The following is a 21,497-nucleotide window of genomic DNA, read 5'->3' on the forward strand; positions in this document are numbered from 1 at the left end:
GGTCAAAAATATTTTCAATATCAAAATGTTGGCTGGCAGAATATGGGAGGTAGTTGTATGCAATTTCTAATCAGTAGATTGCATTTCAGAAGCCTGGATTCAATTACAAAACCTCATGTGGAGTGAGGGTAAATGATGCTATTTGAGGGTGATTCATCTATTGGATGGGGATGTAAAACTTTGAGCAAGACCCCTTGGTGTTATTCGACAGGAGTAGGCTACATGCCGACACAAGGTTTCACCCTCTCCCTACACCACCACCACCACCACCAGATGCGCACGTCGCCTAAAGGAAAGATCTGCACCAGGCAAACTAAACGTGTTCTCGGACGCTCCCGGCACTAAAAGTCATATGATAAATAAATAAATAAATAAATAAATTGAAAATTAATTTTCAAATATTATTTTTGGAGAAATTTGAAAGTTTAGTTTTCCTCTCACAATAAAAATGCAGGAAATGTGAAAAATTGGAAATTATATTTTACACAACTTGTACTATATTAATTTTTTCATTACAGTTGATATTAATGGAAACATTGGACATTTCTTGTTTTGGCCCCTTAATATTGCTATGTCACTATACTAACCAAACTGAGGCGTAAAGAATTCACTCATAACTTCTAACATTCCAATTCTGGGCAGAGCCCTGGCCCTGAGATTTCAGGTTGAATGGGTGGGCTCATTTCCCATCTAAAATGGTATCTGCTGAAAAGAAATCTCTCTCATTGAGGCAGTATAGAGTTTGTGCTGCATGTGATCTTCTCAAAGCCGCATGTGGTCTTCTCAAAGCCTGGTCTTTTTAATGTCTTCAACCTACAGTTGCCATTCATGTGGATGAGTGCCTCTTGATGTCACTATAGTCAGATTGACAGAAAATGAGGAAAAGAATTTTCACCGATTTGTATAACTCTCCTTGTTCTGTGTTCTTACTAGAAACACCTTCAAATAATTAGTGCTGCATCTTTATTTTCTCGTTTACAATATTGAGGTCGAGGAGTTTCTTCTTTGTAAATCTATCTTGGGCAGTTTGTTTAGTCTTGGTTAAGGATGATATGCCTGACCTTGAAAATAATTTTATTGAACATATTTTCATACCTGCCGACTTTTACAGTTTATCTGTAAAATTTACGGAAATTGCAGGATTTTACGGTTTTACGGATGGACGGTGCCATTTTACAACTTCGCGGACAAAAATATGAAACGTTGAAGTTTGATAATCACTCCACTTCCATACAATCGATTGTTTGCATGGGTTGAAGGCAAGTCCACGATAGTCGATAACTTATTCTTTGATATGATTGGTATTTTGAACCTGTGATGTTTGTGTCGTTATTGGAATTGAATTTAAAGCCGGGATAACAGTTCTTCCGTGTGAATCTTAGTTGTCGACAGGCTCTGCTCCGCAAATTCTTTGTTCCGCTCCTTTTGCTTGTTTTGATTTAACCTATATTCTTTGACCACGTGAGTGTTGTTCTTTGTTCACAAAGTTGGCGTTCCTTGAAAGTTTTGGCATTTTAAGGTTATGACATATTGTAATGAAGTGTTAGAGTTTTTGTGTTATAACTTCGTGCTTCGCAGTTTCCTGTATTTGTTGGACTAATTACATTCGTTCTAGTGACTGGGTATACCGCTATTAGTGAAGCCCATTGAATTATAAACAATCAGAAGAAGAATTACATTCTTTCCATGTGTGTGTATGTTTTTTACCATGTGCATATTCTTTGTTCACGAGGTTGGCGTCTTGTTCATTTAGTGGTTTAAGACTTTGTGTGCTTTGACATGTTTTAATGAAGTGTTTGACTGCCTTGAGTGTTTGTTATAATTTTATGTGACGTTCAGTGATCCAGGTTCCTTCTGATGTTTGAGTAGATATCAAGACATTTGTTCTCGGACATTTTTACGTTATATTCGTATTGTAGATTATCATGAATAAATCCAACAAGAAACAGTACTTGATTCAAAATCAAAGAAGTGATGATGAGTTAGTTATTGGCATTCAGAATTAGAATATAGTGAATGATCTCCAGGATACGATAAATCCCTTTTCTTTTCATCAGTGAGAAACTACTTTTGTACTGCCTGTGACTACATCATGAACAAGTTTCCACTCAAAGATGATGTGTTAAAGCATGCTTAAGTTGCTAGGTTAGACAAAACTGAAGATGCACAGTTTTCTTCTATTCGTTTCTTCTTTGAAAAGTTTCCTATCATAATATGCAAAGAAGAGAATGAAACTACAGATGAGGTGGTGAATGAGCTTCAGAGGCGGTTCACAGCTCTTTAGGTAGATGACAGTTTGGCTGGAAATCAAGATGCTGCAAGCGATTCCAGTTGGGCACAAATATCAAGAATTCGTTTAGGCGATGGACTTAAGTATAACCGAATATCTAGAGTAATGCTCTCTATTCTCACCATAACCCATAGCAATGCAGAATGTGGAACAGGTTTTCAGCATTGTGAAGAAAAATAGAACAGAGTTCAGATAATCCATGTCCAGTGAATCTCTGGAGTCTATTTCTATTTTGAAGACCAGGAGTTCTAGTCTCTGTTATGACAAAACATTTTTTCAAGACATTTTTGCAGGAAGCTAAAACAGCCACAGCTATGACTTTAAAGTCGAACTAGTGTGTGATTTGCAGTGTGTATTATATTATTTCTTGCCTGTGTTCCGTTAAACAAGTTTTATTGTGAAAAGCTTTTTTCAATTATCGCATATCTATATAAATAAAATTGTAGGGGGTCCGCTGTCTGTAATTTCTTTTGTGTTGCCAATTTTTCAGATATTTATCCGTTTTAGGTCAACTCAAGACCGAATCGGTGGTTTTTACATTTCGTGTCTGTTTGTTTGTTTGTCTGTTTGTCTGTCTGTTTGTCTGTTCCACCATCACGTCGAAACGGCTGGATAGATCTCAACCAAACTTCATATTTAGAGTATACTCATCCCGGGGAAGGTTTCGATATGCATATCATTTTAAAATCTTTGAATACTCGGGAGGTTTATAGGAAAACCAGAATGGTTTTTCCACCATCATGTCGAAATGGCTGGATAGATCACAACCAAAATTCATATTTAGAGTGTACTCATCCTGGGGAAGGTTTTGATATGCATATCATTTTAAAATCTTTGAATAGACGGGGGGTGTATAGGAAAACCTCAATGGTTTTTCCACCATCACGTCGAAACAGCTGGATAGATCTCAACCAAACTTCATATTTAGAGTATACTCATCCCGGGGAAGGTTTCGATATGCATATCATTTTAAAATCTTTGAATAGACGGGGGGTTTATAGGCTCCATTTTCTCTTATACTATTGATTTTCTGTAAACTTCGTTTACCGTACGTGAAACGTCTCTTCATTATAAACAACTTTCGTCATGTTCATAATTTACCTTACTCTTCACATGACGGAGAAATTAACAATTTTCCGCTGGTATCATGCTCTGCATTGAGTGACCGACAGACCGACAACGAACCTACAGGTTACCATGGCAACGTCTCTGACTGCATGCCAGCAGGGAAGTAACGTATTGCCATTTTCCCCATCATGCTTTTAAATTCGTGGTTGTTCCTTGGGTAGAAGGCAAGAGAGGCGTCAATCGGCCTATCTGCGGGATATTGGCGGAATATCGTTGGATGTTATAACCGCCCTCGAATAGATTAAGTAATAACACCATTAGTCATCTTCTTATTATTTGTTTACCTAAGAATCACTGGACCTAAATTTCTCCTCTGTTACCGCTTTATTATATCCATAACTCTCACTAGCATAATTTATTGAGGGACATTTGATTTTCCAATACATTCACTTGGCATTTACATCTTTGTCGTTATCCGGCTGTCCTCAGTTATAATCCATTTTCTATTACTTTCAACTTTCTTAACTGTATTATTTTCTTCCTTAATTATGCCATATGTACGCAAGTGCTACAAACTACTGGATGTATTTCCACCAAGACTCATATTTAGAATACACCTGTCCTTGATAGGTTTTAGGGCAAATATTGTTTCTAAATCCCTGAACTGACTGGAGGTTTATACGAAACCGAAACAGTGATTTTGCACTTCCACAAAATATACACAACCAAACTTAATGGAAATCTACCTACCTTGGTAGAAATTAATTTCTAAACCTTTTTTCTCATGTGTATCATTTCGATACGAGGATTAATAAGGGAGATATCATTAACGGACCATTTTTCTGTACAAGTCCCATCGGACTTGACTCACGAGCGGGTGCGTGTAAAGCGTATTCCTTACAACTTTAAAACTACTGAAGACATTCGAACCAAAATTTATATTTAGCATCCACCTGTCCAAAGGTAGGTTTTAAACGTAAATAACATTTCATGTTCCGGAATGGACTGGTGGTTTATAGGGAACCGAAATGGTGATTTTACTCTTCCACAATATATACAGAACAAGACCAACCTGACTGGAAATCGACCAAACGTGATGGAATTCCACCTCTAAACCTTTTTTTTTTCATGTGCATTTTTTTCGCCAGGAGGATTAATAAGGGAGATATCATGAATGGTCACTTTTGCAGGTTAAGTCCAGCGGACATAGCCCAAAAGGTGTTTTACATGGAGCAGATTCCTTATCTATATAAATCAAATCGTAACGACTGTGTGCCTCTACACTAACTATTTTGGCGAAATTTTCGTACAGCTTTCCGTTTAAGAGGTAATAATGACCATCTCCATAATTTTTGGTTTAGTTTCCTGAAAGTCCTAATTTTTACCCGCCTCGCCCAAAATCCAGATTGCGGTATAATCTGCCAGAAGAAAAAGAAGATAATTGAAATTTGACAAAATTATACGTTTTAGCCTGTAACGAACGGAAAACATCCTAGATCATTAAATTTTTCACTTTTTATCCCCGAAGAATATCGAAATATGCAGGCAATTTTAATGATGGTGCAGACCTTCGGAAATTCCTATCAAATAATGGATTGCACAATCTCCGTTCAATTTGGAATGATCTACAACCTTGGTTTTATGACTCTTTGCCATATCTGTATCCCTTTTACGTTTGATTTTTCTCTATTACTCGATGTTAAGTCAATTTGGAATTTTCACATGCATAATTCATACTTTCAATTACTTATATGAAATACAGAATCATCATACTCTCCACGAAAATTGGCCCACCCAGTAGGCATATGTGAGCCAAATGCTATGTATGTAGCTGTCGCATATTTATCCGAAAAGTAATGTAATGTGAGATAATCTTACAAAACCTTTACCCTGTTCCACGTTTCTAACTCAATCTGACCCAAGAATAGATGACATATCATAGGACCAGCCATTTAGGCCACTAAATCCGGCGTGTCTTATGGTATAATCCTTTGTCGATATGACGTACGTTTAGTAGCAGTTAATCTGTAAATGAAGGTCTTCAATATTGTAAACACGCATATACTTTCGTATGTCGATCTATATATATTCACTGATGTCGATTTTGAGCGATCGAGAAAGGGTGTGTCTGATATTGTAATCAGTACTCCCCACACCGACTTTGGCAGTAGGAAAGGGTTCCTTCTCCAACTCCTGTGTAACTGTCATTAGTAAGAAAGGCCTACAATTGTAATGAATAGTTCCCTTCTCGATTTGACTTGCAGAAGGCATGTGAGCATGCAGTTTTGTTTAAAACTCCCCTACCCGATTGTGTTTGGCAGTAGGCAAGGGTGCCCACCATTATAAAGAAATGTCCTCATCTAAAATGTGACTGGCATTAGGCATAGTGGCCTGCTATTTTGATGGAAACTCACGAACTTGGTGTGACTGGCATTAAGCTGGCTGGCAGTAGGAAAATGGGCCTGGCATTATAATGATAACTGCACAACTCAATTTCGAGTGATAGTAGGGTATTTGCCTACCATTATAATAGAAACTCCTCAACTGTAATCTGTCTGGAAGTAGGAAAGGGGGGCTGCCATTTTAACGAAAACTCCCCAAATCGATTCTGTCCGCGTAGTAGGCAATGGGGCCTGCAATTATAATGTAAACTTCCCAACTCGATTGTGAATGCCAGTAGGCAAGTGAGCCTGCCGTTATATCACAAATCTGTAACAAACACTTTACATTGGAAAGAAGGTATGGGGACCTCCCCATGCTCTTTCTCGGATAACGCTAAGAGACATGCAATTTTAAAACAATCTTATTTACTGCATGTACACTATTTACTTCGATATTCAAATACAATGTAGAATACCGTAGCGAAGCACGGGTACATTCGCTAGTCTGCTTAATTTATCAAGGAAGTTCTGTTATGCATGCTCCAAACTAATATTCACCGTGCCTGCTGCTGTTTAACATGGATTTCTTCTTGATTGTTATGTTCATCTACAAATCATTGGCCTATGATGTAAGTAGATATAATTTCATTGAAGTATTCTGTTTAAAGCATGAATTATTGTTTTTTGTAGCCGGGGTTTGTCGAGAATCGTTAGATTTTCGTCGCGCGTGAGTTTTACTGAAAGCCCTTTTCAAAAGTTGGCAGGTATGTATTTTTTATTCAGATCTGATTACCCAGTATAAGATTCAGCAGCTTTTTTAGATTCCAACTCTAGGTTTCCTCGTCCTTGTGCCCTGGCACTTCTCTCCAATTTTCATACTCTACCTACATAATGTATTCCAACCATGTATCTTTTCTTTTAAAAATAAACTCTCTCACTCTTCTGGTTTTTCCTTCTTCATTTGAAGGAGGCATCCTTAGACCTTACCCCTATCCCTGACCCCATTCATATCTCCTCGACTCCCTCTGACAGGGGAGATGTTTGGGTCGGTCCTGTTCGATTTCAATGAAACTTGGGTGGATGTTTGATTAACATCCTCTACATTTGACAGAGCATGGTGGCATTCATGATTTTACTGTCCTGATTTTCTTTCTCCAAGTCTGGTGGTCTGTCTCCATAAGGGTAGTCTCGTGGGAAGATTTCACCACCAGAGGCTGCAGCTGGTCCACACATCTGATTGGTCGCCATCCTCGTGGTCTCTATCCATTAATCTTTCCCTCCACCTCAAGCTTCTCCAGGGTGCCTTTCCTTCTGCCGATGTGTCCGAAGTACCGGAGGTAAACTTGGCTGATCCACTCGAGAAGTCTAGTCTGGATGCCTAGTTCCTCCAGAACTGATGCATTAGTTCGGTGTTCAACTTTGGAGAAAGCGTTGGGAAACCTACATCTCAAAGCTCTCCATTTTCCTCTTATCTGCCTGTTTGATTGCCCAGGTCTCAGCTGTATAGGTGGCAATGGGGATTATGAGAGAGTAAGCTTATTGCAGTTTTGTGTTCTTTGTAACTGTACGATCCTTCCATATCCTACTCAGCTTTTTGGGGGCTGTTCTGGCCATGGGCTTTCTACTCTTGATTTCATTGTAACACCCTTCTCTATCAGAAATCATGGAGCCCAAATAGATAAATTTCTTGATGACCTTGGTTGGTTTTCTGTCCAACAATCATCACTATCCACTCGTTACACTATTGTACCACAAAATAAAAACACACAAGGAAAAGATAAACAATGTACCTGAAATAAGGATGACTAAAGGTAATATGAATAGACGGTCAACAGGATGTAAAAGATGCCGGACAACCCTGTGGGAAACGTAACCTAGTTACGCTTAAATTCTTGAACTCGGGCTATCATGTTCCGAAGTACTGTTTATTAAACATAAAGACGTCTACCGTATTTTCCAGCATAATCGTCCCATTTTTTATACCAAAATTTTTGAAAAAATAGTAGGGTGTGACCATTATACAAAGAATTTTTAATACCAGTATTTGTATTACTCAAAAAAATTATTTATAACTAAATTGTATTGGATACAAATTTAAGATGCACGTAATACTTGCGTTTATACATCAAAATAATTAAAATAGTCTAAAACAAAATTCATAATTATTCGCAACAATTTGGCGAACGTTTTTCCAACCTGAAAATAAAAATGAACATATTAAGTTAATTGTCATTAATTTGAGTATTAAAGTTAAAATATTACACTTGAAAAAATTATCGCTTTGTTGTGAAATACGGACTTACCGGTACACAATTTATAAGTAAAACACTTTCAAGATTAAAATTATTGTGTCCACCTTTACAATATAAATATAAATATAAATATATGTAAATATATTTGTATTGAAAAGGTGGACACAATAATATTAATCTTGAAAGTGTTTTACTTATTGTATCTTCAATACAGACCAAAATGAGATTAGTTACTTGTAACACAATTTATTCCAAATCTTCTGTGTCGCTATCGCAGGTTTCGGTATCTGATGCGCTACCCTCGCTGCTGTTAATACCAGTATCAGGTTTTTCATCTCTCTGCCACACTGCATCATCTTTGGATCCGTCTAGTGCATTCGAAATCCCAGTCCTTTTGAAGCTCTTGGGAGACTAGTTTAGGTGGTATAAGATCACAACTCTTCATCACCCACAAGCGTAACAAGTCCAAGGGTGGACGCCTGATACTGCCAGCGGGCGTCAATTGCTGATTGCTGCTCATCATCCACTCGTTGTAAAATCGACGTAAGTGGTCTTTAAAGGGTTTATTAATACATACGTCTAGTGGCTGCAAAACAGATGTTAGGCCACCAGGAATGACTATCTGTCGTGTCTTATTTTTACTAAGAAGTTGCTTCACTTCGTTCACTAGGTAACCTCGGAAACTAAAACAAACAGAGCTGGTTGTTTTAGTAGTGCACCGGGTCTTCTATCCCACACAGTTTTAACCCAGTCCGGCATGAGTTCTATGTCCATCCAACCCTTTGGTTGCACTCGTACATGAATTCCACGGGGAAACTGTATATTTTTGGACATCGTTTTCCTCTTGATAATGATGTAAGATGGCAACTTTCTTCCATCAGCTGTAATGGCTAGCATTGCCGTGCATCGCAACTTCTCACCACCGCTGGTTTTCATTAATACACTCCATGATCCTTTTAGCACAATAGTGCTGTTGCGAGGCATATCAAAAAACCATTGGAGTCTGATTGGCATTACCGATTTGAGAAAGCAAGTATGAAATTTCCTTGCGCAAACGCATGACAAATCGGTGAAAATTTACAATCTTGTCCGTGTAATCAGCAGGCAGCTTTTGGTTTAGTGTTGTTCTCCTTCGCACTGACAGATTGTGTCGTTGCATGAACGCCTTAATCCACCCATGACTCGCCTTAAACTGAGGTATGTTGTGTTTGCGCGCTACCTCCCGTCCCTTAATTTGTAACATTTCATATGATACACTGCAGCCACTGCTACGTATTTCATTAACGTACATAAACACTTCTTCGTCAATTATAGGATACTTCCCTGTTTTAGGACCTCTAAACGCGCGTCTAGAAGGGTTTGTGCTTTTTAGCTTGTTTTTTAATTTCCGCCAGTCACGCACCAACTTTTCACTCACTGAAAATTTTCTTTCTGCAGCTCTGTTCCTGTGCTGTTCAGCGAAGGCAATTACGCTTAGCTTGAAGCCCGCAGACTAGTTTCTATATTTACCCATAATCGCTTATAAATGCTTCACACGTTAATGTTTTGCAATATAAATGACTTTCCGTAATTGTTCACTATTAAAACAAATTATTTCTACAAACACCCCAAACACAAATTAAAAACTTCAATTCTCACGCACACATGTCTACAGTAATCACGTCAGTCACAAACAAATAAATGCATCTGTGATCTGTCCATTCCAGAGCAGCCAATACTGTTAGGCAGCAAGGAAGAAGGCAGCAATTTGTTATCAGTTGAGCTTGTTGGTTGCGACACACTAGTGCGCTTGCGCAAAGCTCGCAAACCGTAGCACGGTGTAGATCTACTGTAGTTGACCGTGTTCCGAGACGTCAGTAACAAACATTCATTTTTTCAATTTCTTTTAAACATACGGTAATTAGGTTAATATTTCTTCCCAGTTATTGATGATTTTACATTGCATTTCTGAAGAGTTTATAAAATAAAACTTTAATACCACTGGATAATAATTATCTTGACTGCTTGGGTAAAAGTTTTCATCCCATGCCCGGTCACTTATGACGTAGTGGTAAGATAAGAGTCTAGCGATGACAACCGAGACATCGTAAACAATTTGGCTGACCGTGAGCTGAATAATTCCGTGGAAATCTGCATTATAGTCTTAGATTTCACTTCGTGCGCAATAACGCAGGAGCCAGTCCCATAGTGTAGGGGTAGCGTGCCTGCCTCTTACACGGAGGCCCCAGGTTCAATTCACGGCCGGGTCAGGGAATTTTACCTGTATCTGAGGGCTGGTTCGAGGTCCACTCAACCTACGTGATTACAATTGAGGAGCTATCTGATGGTGAGGTGGCGGCCCCAGTCTAGAGAGCCAAGAATAACGGCTGTGAGGATTCGTCGTGCTGACCACACGGCACCACGTAATGTGCAGGCCTTCGGGCTGAGCAGCGGTCGCTTGCTGGTCCAAGGTCCTTCGGACTGTTGTGCCAGGGGGCGGGCGGTTGTAATAACGTAGAGTTCTATCAGACCTCTTGTCTACTAGAAGACAAGTGTGTGTTGGTACCGGTATATCCTGGCGAAGTTGCCGATAAGCGATAACTTACAGCCTTACGTATTTCAAATGAGAACTCATAATATGTAGGTGGTGAATTAATTGGACCACGTTGTCAAACTGCCGATAACCTACCGGTAAGCCATGCGTCGTACATATACCAGTATTATTTATTTATACGTTGTGCAACATCTCGCAAATGTGACTGTGTTGCCAAATTGTCCATAAACCATACACATATTTAAATTGCGCATTCATGTGCAACTTACATTGCAGTTCCATTTACCTTTTAATCAGATTGGTGAACAAAATTTGGACATACGATGATTATGCGATTAAATGTTTAAAGTCCGATTTTTGTATTGAAAATAAAGGATGCGACGATTATGCTGGGAAATACAGTATCCTTTGAAATTAGATCTGCAATTAATATACACAAATTCTTCTTCTGTGAATCTGTCTTGAGACAGGTATCAACTGGACAACCTCCATGGTTCTCTGTCCTGGGCATCTTGCTTCAGTTGTTCATAGCTTCTCTCTTGTTTGACATCTGTTAACATTCCAAACCTTCTTCTTCCTTTTCTTCCATCCATTTTTCCCCTCCATCACCCTCTGTTGAAGACAATTTCTACGTAGCATGTGACCCAACCAGGATATTTTCCTCTTCCTTATTGTTTTCATCAAGTGTCTCTTCTCTCCTACTTTTCTTAGCACTTCATTTCTCACTTTATCTGTCCACTTCACTTTTTCCATTCTTCTCCACAACCATGTTTCAAAACTTTCCAAACACTTTCTTTCTTTCTTTCTTTCTTTCTTTCTTTCTTTCTTAATGTCCATGTTTCGGCTCCATATAACATTACACTCCACACAAAACACTTCGCAAACCTCTTTCTTAAATCAATAGGGGATGTCAAAAGCCCTCTCACCTTTCCAAAAGCTTCCTGTCCCATATATATTCTGCTTCTTATTTCTTATTTCTTCTGTACAGCTTCCATTCCATGTCAACAAACTTCCCAAATATCTGAATGACTTTACTTGTTCCAATTTCTTTTCCTCTAGTGTTATATTAGCCGCAATTTCTTCCTTTCCTATTTTCATAAGCTTAGTCTTTCCAATGTTTATCTTCATTCCAAATTCTTTGCCCATTCTCTCAATATTTTCCAACATGACTTGCAGATCTTTTTCTGAATTCGCGAATACCGCTACACCATCTGCGTATTTTATGGTCTTCTTGCTTTTTCCAGGGCCTTCTGTAACAGTTTTTCGGCAATATATTGAACAGAGCCGGTGACACAAATTCATGAACTACAAAATTCTTAAGTGAACTATTTCATTACAGGAGTGTGCACAGGCACTTGGGTTCGTGGTCCTGCCTAAAGAACCCGGGTGATGTTCCGTGCACCAAACAAGTGCTGTCAGTTTTAGAAGTGATGTCAAAGGAATTTTAAACTTTAGAACCAAAGCTTAAACTATATCAACTTTGGAATCTCGTTACTTGTGTTTCCTAAGGCATGACCATGCGCTTCTATAATAATGGATACGTACCATGAGGCAGCAGCATATCCAATTCTAATCCTATTTTGGAACTGAAGATTTCTTTAGTTCACTTCCATTCTACTGGAAACAGGCAAACAAAGAAAAATACAATGACGTCTTTTGTATTACGAATAATGTGGTAAAGTTGCCTGCTCCCAAATAAAAACTCATCACAGAGCTGAAAAGTGCTATTTTGACTAAATTAGATCATCGAAGAAGCCAGACTTGCCTGTAGAATTCCTGTACGAGAAGCAAGTTGATTTAAGACATAATAACGAAAGTAAAATTTACCTTATCCCCATCAGGCCAGACTCCCCTTTGGAGTGAGATCTCAAACTAATGACGTCTGCTCTGACTGAGAACCAGGATTAGAATCCAAGACTGTAACTCCTATCTTAGGATATAACTCCTCTCCTAGTTTGCATGTGGCACCCTTTGATTCATCATGTGCAGAATTTCGTCAGGGCAGTGTTTGTGTCTTCTCAGATGAGGGTCGGAACATTCTCGCACCCTCTGGCAATTGCCAGAACGCTTGACTTGCCAGAACCAAGGGGTTCTTTCTAGTTTCATTCCCAGTCTCTCTGATGTTCTCCAGAGCAGCAGGAACAAGGGTTCCTTCTGTTATCAGTGAGACGCGAGAATGAACTATAGGCTATGCAAACAGTCTTCATCACCATTCTACTGCGCAGAACAAAGATTCCATTTTTCTTAATAATAATAATAATAATAATAATAATAATAATAATAATAATAATAATAATAATAATAATAATAATAATCTACAATAATTTACACATGCAACCCAAATGATAATTTAATGTGCATTTTATAAACTGGTTCAACTGTCATCAGAAACATGCCAATTTGAATTTGGAGTAGGTCCTGGATTTTCTTTCATGATGTTATGACGAGGAAACCTACCACGTGTAGTCTTCCCAAAGTCTGCTGCATTCCATTCTGTGCTGCCATCAGTTCGTACTAATGTATTACCTAGCCCCGGGAGGCTTTTATCTTGGTTAACACGTCCCCTCTGATACCTGCTCTAAAGGTTGCAGTTTCTATGGCTGTAATAGAATAATTGATAACTAGTCAGTAATCATCCTATAAGAGGCATTATTACAATATGGTATTAATGAAGGAATTTCACCATAGCTGTTATGCTGACTGTGTAACAACAACAACAACAACAACAACAACAACAATCCTCATCGTGAGGTGCTGCAGCTCTGTTCAGGCACACCCCCAATGTAGGTGAGCTGCATATACCATTTTTACCATATACCAGTCCTCATGCCATTTTTAAATCTCTGGCAATACAGGCAGTTGAACCAGGAACTATGAGGACAGCAACTAATAGCGCTAACTGTTTTGCTACGGAGGCAGAGGCGATACTACTGCTATCGACAATGATGGCCTTCAGTCCAAACAATCCGGTTTTCAGTATTATCTGAATCACTACTTTCAGCTTCAGCGTGATCACACTTGATTGGTAGTAATCTTCTCCTCTTAGGTCCTCTGTATCTGGACCACATTCTACATCAGACATATCTTCTGGAATGTCATGCAAGAGAATCAGCAACTCTTGATCAGTGAGAGGTGGTGGTCTACAAGACATGCATTGTTCTTTGATTAATATTGTGTGAAATTGATTAGCTCATTGTTTTTTCCCACCATCACTACCAGCCTGCCGCCATTACTGCTGCCCCACCACGATTTCTTATGTTATACAGTGTAGCTCTGATGTTATACAGTTGGAGTCAGAAGTTGGCCCTTTACCAATATGTGATCTGTTCAGAACACCTTGTTTGTACGATTTCTGCTAGTTATAAAATGGCATCTTTTCTATTTTTGATACAGGTTCATTCACCATCTACGCTCAGATATACCAGATCAACAGTATCTCATTTTGAGCACAGCCAGGAAACATTTTGGAGCAGGAGGCAACAAGCGTATAAAGTATACACTTCCTCCAATTGTTTTCCAGGCCTATCAACTTGCTTTCAAATATAAGGCTCTCAAGGACGAGGTAAGTAAAATACTGTATGTGTTCTAAAATAAAATGATCATTTTTGTTGTTGTTAGAAGTATGGAAACTGAAGAGGAGAATTACCTTTTAAAAGCCATAAATATATCTTCTGTAATTTCTTCTTCTTTTCAGTGGGCCTACTTGAGACTATGCTTGTCAACTGTTGAGCTTTGATCTTTGCTCAATATTGTCTTACATCTTCTCCCAGTGTCGCTCCTTTCTTTTCTCTGACCAGGGGGTACTTCATTTCTTCAGTGAGTTTTCCCGAAGACCACAGACTTTCCTCACGATCCGTCTCGCAGCTTGTTTGGCTTGTAAGTCTGTCAGACCTAGTTCTTTTATGTCCTCTGTCTCCATCAGCCAGATGGTATATACTTTGTTTTGTCAGAAAGTAAACAAGGGGTTGGTCAACCTGTTGGGAGCCAGTCTTGCCACTCGACCATAGGCAGCTACCCTCCTTTTCGTGGCCCCGCTGTCCGGGCGTAGAGCTCTGAATTGGATTACTGGTATTTCCAATCTTCCAGTACCAGGTGTAAGATTTTACTGAGAATTCCTCTCTGTGTGATTTCCAGTTTTTAAAACTTTTCTGTTGTTTCATGACAAACACTCCATGGCATACAGGGCTTCAGGGTGGATGACTGTTGTGTAGTGTTTCAGCTTCAAACTTACATTATTCAGAGAGGATGATTACCTAGTTGTAGTGTCTCTTAAAGCAAAAATCACTACCTTTCAGCTTCAAATTGCGTGACAGGCATCGCTTGTCATAGGTGTATGGATTCAGTCTATAGACCAGTTCCAGCTCCTTATCCCTCGTGGAGAGGCTTACTTTCTCTGACACATTGGGTTCAGTCCAGTCGCTGAGGTATTTAAGTTTCTCCACTTGCTTGATTTTACGCTGCTCTGGTGACATCTCTGTTAGCCTCTTTGATTTTGGTAAATTACTCTGTTTTCTCCAGTGGGCTTTGGCCACCTGTCTTGGAGACAGTTGATCTGAATTGCCACTATTTCCAGATACAGATACTGATACAGTATAAAAAATGGGAAGTGGTTGTTCTGATGATAAGCACAAGAGGACTGTACCTAAAGAAACTCTGGACTTCATGAGGAGGATTTAAACAACTGTATCTACCATCTAGTGCTGAAACACTCGTTACCAATTATCAGACTTGATTCATATGACATGACTGTGTAATTTCAATAAAATACAGGACAGAAAATCCAACAGATGATCCTCATGCTTGATACTAGATATGAACCTGCTTGCTTAGGTAAATAAGATAGATAAGCAATAAAACAGAAAAACTGTAAAGTTCATTGTAATAATTGTTCTGTGTGAACTGATTAGGAGGCCAATCAGTTTGATCCCCTTCTAGGGACAGCTTGGGTATTCTCTCCCTTATTTGAAATTTTCTTTTATGTGACAGACTACTATGGATGTGTGGTAAATTGTGTGTCACAATGATTAAACACATCTTGTGGCTAAAGTTGTGGGAATGCACCCTAACTCAGTTGCTTGATCTCGATAGATGTTTAAAGACAAAAGTCTCATTTCAGTAGATACTGTATTTTTTGTCTCTGTAGATCTCTATGTATGGGACTGGTGAAGCAAGTTAAATGATAAAACTGTGGTGGGGAAGGTAGTAATAATACTGTAGGTGAAGGAAATAGTGGTAGTCCTATTTCCATTTAATTCGGCATCTCCGAAAATTGAAAAAGTATTTAGTAGGATATAAAATCAATAACATTATTATTAGTTTCTGTTTAATTGACATTGGCACTGTTAAAATATTTTTTGTTTTGTTTTGCGTGTCTTTACAGCATGTGCATTTCATGTTGTTGCTCCCCTTTATTTTCTCCTTACCCAGTTTGATACCATTACCTGTCCCCTCTCCTTGATGATTCGGTAAGATTTAGATTTAATTTTCTGTCATAACTTAGCAACCTGCTGGGGTGCCGTTTCCATTTTTTTAGTTCTAAAGTTACATTTTGTTTTTGGAATGCAGAGTCATAGGTCTATAGGTTACATTTAGCAGTATGTAGTGCTACCATTTCTTAACACATTCTGATCTGGACTTTGAAATCTGTATCGATCACTTTGGTCTGTTTTGTTGAGGTTTTTCAAACATCTTTTTCTCTGCAACCGTTATAGTTATTTGTGCCCCAGGTTTTGCTTAAGTTTGGGTTGATTTTCTAAATTACTTTGGTATATAAATGTCAAGCACAGCTTGCACAGGTTATTTTCCTATTTAAACAAATAATTACAATGTTTTTTAAAAACCAAAGTCAACTAATGGGTGTTACACATATTTTTGTTGCAAGGACAAAAGAAACAGAATATTGTTATTAATGATTGCATAAATTGTCCCAAAATAACTCAAGTCTAGCACGTCCACTCAGCCTTGTTTGAAGAGTTATGCTAGAGATGGAAACACTTGGGAAATACAGTAGAAGTCCATTATAGCGAGAATTCATAACAGCAAAAAATTTACTCGCTATAACGGATTGTCGTTACATCTGAAATTCGTAAAAGTCGGGGGAAACCCGTACACATTAAAATTGGTACGAATCTACAATCAGTTTGTTCAAAACTTGCGTTTTTGTGGATGATATCCATACTACAGCTTACTCGTTTGTTGTTTTTCGAAATCCGATACTACGTGAAAGTATATATTTAATTTCATTCTGAAAAAATTACAGTATCACTCTTGAGGCCTCTGTGGCAAACGTTTCAGTTTTCTTTTTCAAACAGCGTCACCTAACCTAACCTAACCTAACCTAACCATGTATGCATCATGGAAACATTTCAAGTGTACGTAGAGAAATTATGACCACCTTGCTATGAATTTACATGGGAATATTCTGAAATTTAACTAGACGCAATCAGTGATGCGCTTCGCCATGTATTGAGGTGTATTGCATTCATACTTAATTTCAGTGTAGAGAGTTAAAATCAAGCGATCGTTTCCTTAGCCTTTATTTCTAACGAGATCACAACTGCTATCGTCCAAGTTATTTACCTATTTCTTACAAAAACATGTTCTCTTCTTTCTTCCTTTCTTTACGGCAAGAACAGCAGTCAACGGGTATTACTAATCAACTCTGACATCGCCTTAGAATGTCGACGAGAGAGCTCACAAGTGCGAGAAAACTATACCAAAGTTCGCATTTTGTGGCAAACGCTTCAGCTTTCTTATTCAAACAGAGTCAGCTAACTTATGTATACCGCGTTTGTACCACGAAAACATTTATCAAACGCCAGTAGAAAAGTGATGACCTTCTCGCTATAAATTACATGGGATTAGCCTTTCTGAAATTCAACCAGATGCAAGAAAATACAATCTATCCTCTGAAATCAGTGATGCGCTCTGCTATATCTTGAGGTGTATCACATTCTTACTTAATTTCAGTGAAAAATATTAAAATTAAGCGATCGTTTACTTAGCCTTTATTTCTAACAAGTTAACAACTGCTATCAACCACGTTATTTACGTATTTATTACAAAAACATGTTGCCCTCTTTCATTTCTGATTTTCTTTATGGAACGTCAGTTGACGACGGGTATTACTAATCACCTCTAATATCGCCTTCGAATGTCGACGAGAGAGCTCTCAAGTGCACATAGCGAGAAAGCGATACAGAAGGTTGCATTTTGTGGGAAACACTTCAGCTTTCTTATTCATACAGCGTCAGCTAATCTGACTTAACCACGTATGTACCATGAAAACATATGTCAAGTGCCAGTTGAAAAGTGATAACCTTCTTGCTAAAAATTTACATCATAATAGCCTTTCCAAAATTTAACCCGACATGAGAAAATATAAAATAAACTCTGAAATCAATTATTCACTCTGCCATATCTGGAGATGTATCCCATTCTTACTTAACTGCAGTATTCAGCATTAAAATTAAGCAGTCGTTTACTTCAGCCTTTTTTTAACGAGTTAACTACTACTATTGGACATGTTATTAACGCACTTATTACGAAAACATGTTCTCATTTCTATTTTTGTTTATGGAACAGCAGGCGACGGGTATTACTAATCGACTCCGACATCGCCTTTGAATGTCAGCGAGAGAGCTTGTTAGTGGACATAGCGAGGAAACGATACCGAAGATGATCGATCACATGCAGTATAATGTCTGAGTGCATAAATATTGGTAAAATCGCTCGTAATAACGGATGCATTAGTGATTAAGGGTCTCGCTGTAACCGAAGAATAATATACAGTTTAATATAGGGATTATGAAGGGACCAAAAAAAAAAAAAACCTGACATTATAACAGGGTTCTCATATGCCGTACTCGCTATATCAGACTTCTACTGTATATATCATTACCCTGTGCTGTAGTACTGCCTTCTCGCATAAAGTTATTTGAAGTTAACTGAATGTTTCATACAATGTTGCATAACACATTAGCACAGTTCGTTCATGATTTTTAAGCCTACTGCTGGCTATGCTCACACATCAGAATGTAGTGGGTTGTGCCTAATGTGAAACCTGTGTTCGAGTAGTCAAGCTCATATGCTGGGTTTCATGTTCGTTATACCGAAGCCAATCTGACTGATCCCTGAGTTCCAGATACAATTGTTCTAAATCTATGGGCTTTTGAAGAAGTGGAACTCTTGATAGATTTCTAAGATAACATTTTAAAAATAATTTAGTTGTATTAAGTCCACCTATTCAATACAAATTTGCCAATTAATAAATGGTTTGTCTAAAAAAGGCTCGCCTAGAGGTCACTTTCAGGTTAAAATAACACAAGGATGAAAAACTTATACAAAAAACAGTGATACATAAAAAAACTCTCTGGATGGCATTACGTTTTTTATTCATCACTGTTTTTGTGTATATTTTTCATCCTTGTGTTATTTTAACCTGAAGATGACCTCTAGGCTAGGTCGAAACATGTCCTACTATGTAGCTTTTTAGACGGACCCTTTATTAAATGGAAAATTTGTATTGAATACATGGACTTAATACAATTACATTCTATTTAGAATTTTATGTTAGATATTTAAAGTTAATACGGAGCTGGAATGAAGTTCATTACTTGTAATGATAGATTTCTGACATTCTTTATACAGTGAAACCTGGCTAATGGCTACGTGCACTTTGAGGTCACCTTAATAAAGGGCAATTTTTTGCCAGAACTGATTACTTCGCCCATAAATACATATTACATATATATATCTCCCCTCCCTTAAGCAGTCACCGGCCAGACATACCTCACAAACTGACCTGAAATGAAACAGCCAATCATAACTGCTGCAAATACTTTGTTTATCCATGTGATAGACACACGGTAATAAAGTCGACCCTTTTCTCATACAGTCTTCCAGATAGTACTGCAACGTGACGGTGGATGGAAACATAAACACACAACTGTAGAGTTAAAATTCTATGACTAAGATTTATTAACTGCTAATTCTTTGCGCACGCATGCTAATTCACAGTTCACTCTCTCCCAACTCGCACTAACTCAGTGACACCAGTTGTTCACTCTATTACTTACAAACCGATACAGTCACATTAGCTAGACATTTCACACCACTGTCACTTATACTTTCATACAGTTCCACTTTTATACTCACTGTACACTAACACAGCCACACAATTCACAGCTTGTGCACAACACAGTCTCACAATTCTGTACCTTGTTTGCTATCCATACACTCTGAACAGTTTTCGTTCACTGTCCCGTGCTGAATCCTCACCCTCATCAAGCTCTTCCAGATTGTGCCAGAGAGACAATGTTCCCTCATAACATGTGGACACAAGATACTATGATAGTTTAACGAGAAGTTGCCTGGATGTGGAGTAAGATGTGCGAGGGGGTAAGCACTGCTCCTGCGTGTGCGCCTGTCTCAAGTCTCAAAGCCTGACAATAACCATCTGCTCCATCTACGGTGCCTTGCGAATCGAGGTGGTAGTGCAATACTGCATAATGAACAGTCTGCTAAGGAATATATTTTGATTCAGAAAGCTTTCATTGTTTATCACGACTGATTTTTGTAGCCGAGAGTGTAGTATTTGTCACTCATGCCGCAGCTTCTCGTCAGACGCAGATAGCACTAAACTCCTTGACGACAGATGGAATAGAATGAAGGAACACTCACTTCATGGCACTGACTGCACTCACTGCTCAACTGACCCACACTCTCTGTTAGCACACGCACGCACTGTCTCTCTGCACTGACAGTACTCGGCCGTCACTGTCCGCTGACTGACTGACTGACTGATTGCACTAAGCTCAACCAGTCCGCCTTAAATTGGGAGGCCAGCTTCTCGAGATACTTTCCGAAAGAAGAAGTCTCTAGAGTCCTCCATTTGTAATGAGCTGGGTTTACCTTTCATGTCTTTCTTGTGCTGCTGGGAGGCCTTCGGTGAGAGGACAGAGCGATGATGAGCAGGGCTCATTGCCTACATGAGCAGGTGGCGGAGGGTACAATAAATCATCCTGTCTTCTCTCCGTAGCCTACCACTAAATGAAGTTGTAAATTACCTATGATTCTTAATGGGGTGACATGGTTGAACAAGCCGGCAATATTGAAACTTATTTTAAAATGTTTTCAGTTGAAATGATGTTAGAATAGGGTGTACTACTGTAACATTTATTGGCAGGTTGGTGGTGATAGAGTTCAGTAGTGTTCAGTCAAATGTGAAGGTACAATGTGTGTTATTTTTAGTGTTCTAGTCTAGTGTTGTTTCTGCAGTACATTTAAAATAGGCTGCTCTATATATGTAGTACTGTACTGTCATTGTTTGATAGCCTATTTGTGGATTTCTTTCTTTACTGTCATTTATGTAAATTATATAAGGTGTTAATCAGTTTGTGCACGTGTAGTACCATATGTTATTTTTAATATATTGTATGTAGTATTAATGCAAATCATGTGATGAAACTTACCTCTTCCTCAATTCTAAAATTTCATAACCTTCATTTAGGGACTCCTGCACTGATGGCCATTTTCTTTGGAAGAGCAACTCAAGGCCGCTTTCGGCAGGTTTCAGTGTATTATTGCCAAACTCATTGGCATACTATAGTTGGTTAGTTGTTGGCCTTCTGTTTCCAAAATTGTAGGTTTTATCTTGTCAGAGTTTAGTAGCATTTAAGGGTGTTCAAATGCAATAATTTATTGGAATCCAACATGTTAAAGAATATTCTTGTGGAATAAACTACAGACCTACCGGGCAAGTTGGCCGTGTGGCTAGGGGTGTGCAGCTGTGAGCTTGCTTCCGGGAGATAGTGGGTTCAAACGCCCCCCCCCTGAAGTTGGTTTTCCATGGTTTCCCATTTTCTCACCAGGCAAATTTTGGGGCTGTACCTTAATTAAGGCCACGGCTGCCTCCTTCCTACACTAGGCCTTTTCTATCCCATCGTCGCCATAAAACCTATCTGTGCCGGTGC

At 38.6% G+C, this 21,497-nt stretch overlaps 1 protein-coding gene across 1 annotated transcript in view; it reads left to right on the plus strand.

Annotated features, from left to right (window-relative positions):
* Positions 1–21,497, plus strand: part of Vps35 (Vacuolar protein sorting 35) — a 180,117-nt gene that overhangs the window by 116,022 nt on the left and 42,598 nt on the right. The window contains exon 11 of the mRNA XM_068226569.1: positions 13,918–14,086. Coding sequence (XP_068082670.1) covers positions 13,918–14,086 — 169 coding nt within the window. The remainder of the gene's footprint in view (positions 1–13,917; positions 14,087–21,497) is intronic.

This window comes from Anabrus simplex, chromosome 3 (genome assembly GCF_040414725.1).
Source record: "Anabrus simplex isolate iqAnaSimp1 chromosome 3, ASM4041472v1, whole genome shotgun sequence".
Classification (NCBI taxonomy): domain Eukaryota; kingdom Metazoa; phylum Arthropoda; class Insecta; order Orthoptera; family Tettigoniidae; genus Anabrus; species Anabrus simplex.